The sequence below is a fragment of the Geospiza fortis genome, unplaced genomic scaffold (genome assembly GCF_000277835.1).
Source record: "Geospiza fortis unplaced genomic scaffold, GeoFor_1.0 scaffold427, whole genome shotgun sequence".
Lineage (NCBI taxonomy): Eukaryota > Metazoa > Chordata > Aves > Passeriformes > Thraupidae > Geospiza > Geospiza fortis.
The window spans coordinates 16,980-20,205 of record NW_005054853.1 but is presented as its reverse complement, the minus strand read 5'-3'; the positions used below and the strand labels follow the sequence as shown (position 1 = coordinate 20,205).

General features: G+C 50.9%; 1 protein-coding gene across 1 annotated transcript in view; it reads right to left on the bottom strand.

The window, feature by feature from the left end:
• The window catches only part of PI4KB (phosphatidylinositol 4-kinase beta), a gene marked incomplete at its 5' end in the record, with an annotated part of 26,098 nt that overhangs the window by 7,312 nt on the left and 15,560 nt on the right, over nt 1-3,226 (bottom strand). The window contains 3 exons of the mRNA XM_031065544.1: nt 713-817; nt 1,643-1,752; nt 2,425-2,712. Of these exons, the coding sequence (XP_030921404.1) occupies nt 713-817; nt 1,643-1,752; nt 2,425-2,712 (503 nt within the window). The remainder of the gene's footprint in view (nt 1-712; nt 818-1,642; nt 1,753-2,424; nt 2,713-3,226) is intronic.

Genomic DNA, 3,226 nt, shown 5'->3' with positions numbered 1-3,226 from the left:
AAATCCCATTAAAATCCCATTAAAATCTCATAAAAGTCCATGAAATTCCATTAAAATCACATTAAAATCCCATCAAAATCCCATTAAAATCCCATCAAATCCCATTAAAATCTCATAAAATTCCATGAAATCCCACTCAAATCCCATCAAAATCACATCAAAACTATCACATCCCATTAAAATCATAAAATTCCATGAAATCCCATTAAAATCCCATCAAAATCACATCAAAACTATCAAATCCCATTAAAATCCCATCAAATCCCATTAAAATCATAAAATTCCATGAAATCCCATTAAAATCCCATCAAAATCACATCAAAACTATCAAATCCCATTAAAATCCCATCAAATCCCATTAAAATCATAAAATTCCATGAAATCCCATTAAAATCCCATCAAAATCACATCAAAACTATCAAATCCCATTAAAATCCCATCAAATCCCATTAAAATCATAAAATTCCATGAAATCCCATTAAAATCCCATCAAAATCACATCAAAACTATCAAATCCCATTAAAATCCCATGAAATCCCATTAAAATCCCACAAAATCCCATCAGGGCACGGACGACACCGCCCCAATCCCAGGGGCTGTTCCCAGGAGGAATTCCAGAGAATTCCATGGGGTTCACACCCCAGGATCAATCGCAACCCAACGGGAGCTCAGAGCCGCCCCAGAGACACCCTGGAATTCCCGGGATCCCCACCTGACTTTCTCCTGCCAGGGCTCCTTGAGCGCCACGGCCGAGGGGTCCTCGGGGTCGCGGCGGAAGGCGGTGGGCGTGTGCGCCAGCTGCTCCGACAGGCGCCGCCTGCGGAACAACGGGATTCCGCTTTTCCAGGGAAAAACCCCAGACCTGCGCCCGGGCGGCGCCGCAGCGACAGCGCGCACCAGGGAGAACGCCCGCGCTGGCCTTCGGGGGAATGCCGGAATGCCGGGGTTTGGATCAGGGAAAATTCCTGCATTTTGGCTCCAGGGAATGCCGGAATTGCGGGGTTTGGATCAGGGAAAATTCCTGCATTTTGGCTCCAGGGAATGCCGGAATTCCGGGGTTTGGATCAGGGAAAATTCCGGCATTTTGGCTCCAGGGAATGCCGGAATTCCGGGGTTTGGATCAGGGAAAATTCCTGCATTTTGGCTCCAGGGAATGTTGGAATTCCGGGGTTTTTATCAGGGAAAATTCCTGCATTTTGGCTCTGGGCAACACCAGAAAGCCAGGGTTTTATCAGGGAAAACGCCTGCATTTTTGCTTTGGGGAATATCAGAACTCCAGGGTTTTTATGAGGAAAAATGCCTGGATATTTGCTCTGGGGAATGCCAGAGTTTGTATCAGGGGAAAATCCATTTGTTTTGGGGAATGCCGGAATTCTGGGATTTTTATCAGGGAAAATTCCCGGATTTCTGCTCTGGGCATTGTCAGAATTCCGGGATTTTTATGAGGGAAAATTCCCGGATTTCTGCTCTGGGCATTGTCAGAATTCCGGGATTTTTATGAGGGAAAATTCCCGGATTTCTGCTCTGGGCATTGTCAGAATTCCGGGATTTTTATGAGGGAAAATTCCCGGATTTCTGCTCTGGGCATTGTCAGAATTCCGGGATTTTTTGAGGGAGAATTCCCGGTTTTCCCGGAGCTCACCGGATGTCCCCGGCGGCGATGAAGACGGGCTCCCGGCTCTCCTGGCTGGTGATGGAATCCACGGAAAACTGGGAGATGTTGTCACAGCTGTTGGTGTGCATCTCTGGGAGCTGCGGGAATCCCGGGAAACCCCACAAAATTCCATCAAATCCCATCAAATCCCATTGAAACCCCACAAAATTCCATGAAATCCCATTAAAACCCCATAAAATCCCCTGAAATCCAATAGAATCCCATAAATGCCATAAAAACCCAAAGAATCCCATAAAATGCCACGAAACACCATTAAAATCTTATCAAATCCAACTAAAATCCCACGAAATCCCACAATATCTCGTAAAACCTCATTAAAACCCATGAAACCCCATAAAAACCCATGAAATCTCAGTTTTTGGGGGGGGCGAGAATGACAATCCCGCACGGAACCCCCAAGGACACCTTGGGGACACCCAGAACCTTCTGGAAAACCCCATTCCCAGCATTCCCACCACCCTGGTGCCATCACAGTGACCAGAACCTTCTGGAAAACCCCATTCCCAGCATTCCCACCACCCTGGTGCCATCACAGTGACCAGAACCTTCTGGAAAACCCCATTCCCAGCATTCCCACCACCCTGGCGCCATCACAGTGACCAGAACCTTCTGGAAAATCCCATTCCCAGCATTCCCACCACCCTGGCGCCATCACAGTGACCAGAACCTTCTGGAAAACCCCATTCCCAGCATTCCCACCACCCTGGTGACCAGAACGTTCCGGAAAACCCCGTTCCCGGCGCTCCCACCTCCACCTGGAGCTCGCCGATGTCGTCCACGGACCAGGCCTCGTCGTCGTTGTCGTAGTTGGGCACGGTGCTGAAGCTGCCGGCCCTGTGCTCGGGGCCCATCCCGCATTCCGGAAGGTTCTCGGCCGAGCGCGTGCTGCGGATCCGGTTCTCGGGGATGCGCGCGGGGACGCTGGCCGTGTCGAAATTGTCACACTCCAGGACCTCCACGTAGATCAGATAGGGAGCCTGGGGCGGCGGGAACGGGGGATCAGGGGCAGCCCGGGGCTGTTCGGGGGGAACCCCGGGCTTGGTGGGACGGGAGGCGCAGGGCGCAGATCCCAGAGGGAAGCTGGAGCTTCTCGGGGCTTTGGGCCCAATTCCAGCTGTGCCAGCACTCCCAGCACTGCAAGTGACACCTGCAGGACCCTCCCACCATTCCCAGGCCATCCCGAACCCCAACTCCCATCCCAAACCCCAATTCCCATCCCAAACCCCAATTCCCATCCCGAATCCCAACTCCCATCCCAAATCCCAACTCCCATCCCAAACCCCAACTCCCATCCCAAACCCCAATTCCCATCCCAAACCCCAATTCCCATCCCAAACCCCAATTCCCATCCCAAACCCCAATTCCCATCCCAAATCCCAACTCCCATCCCAAATCCCAACTCCCATCCCAAACCCCAACTCCCATCCCAAACCCCAATTCCCATCCCAAATGCTCTTTCCCATCCCAAATTCCTTTTCCCATCTCAAATTCTCCCATCTCAAATCCCCTTTTCCATCCCCAGTTTTCCCACCCCAAACCCCCAATTTTCCC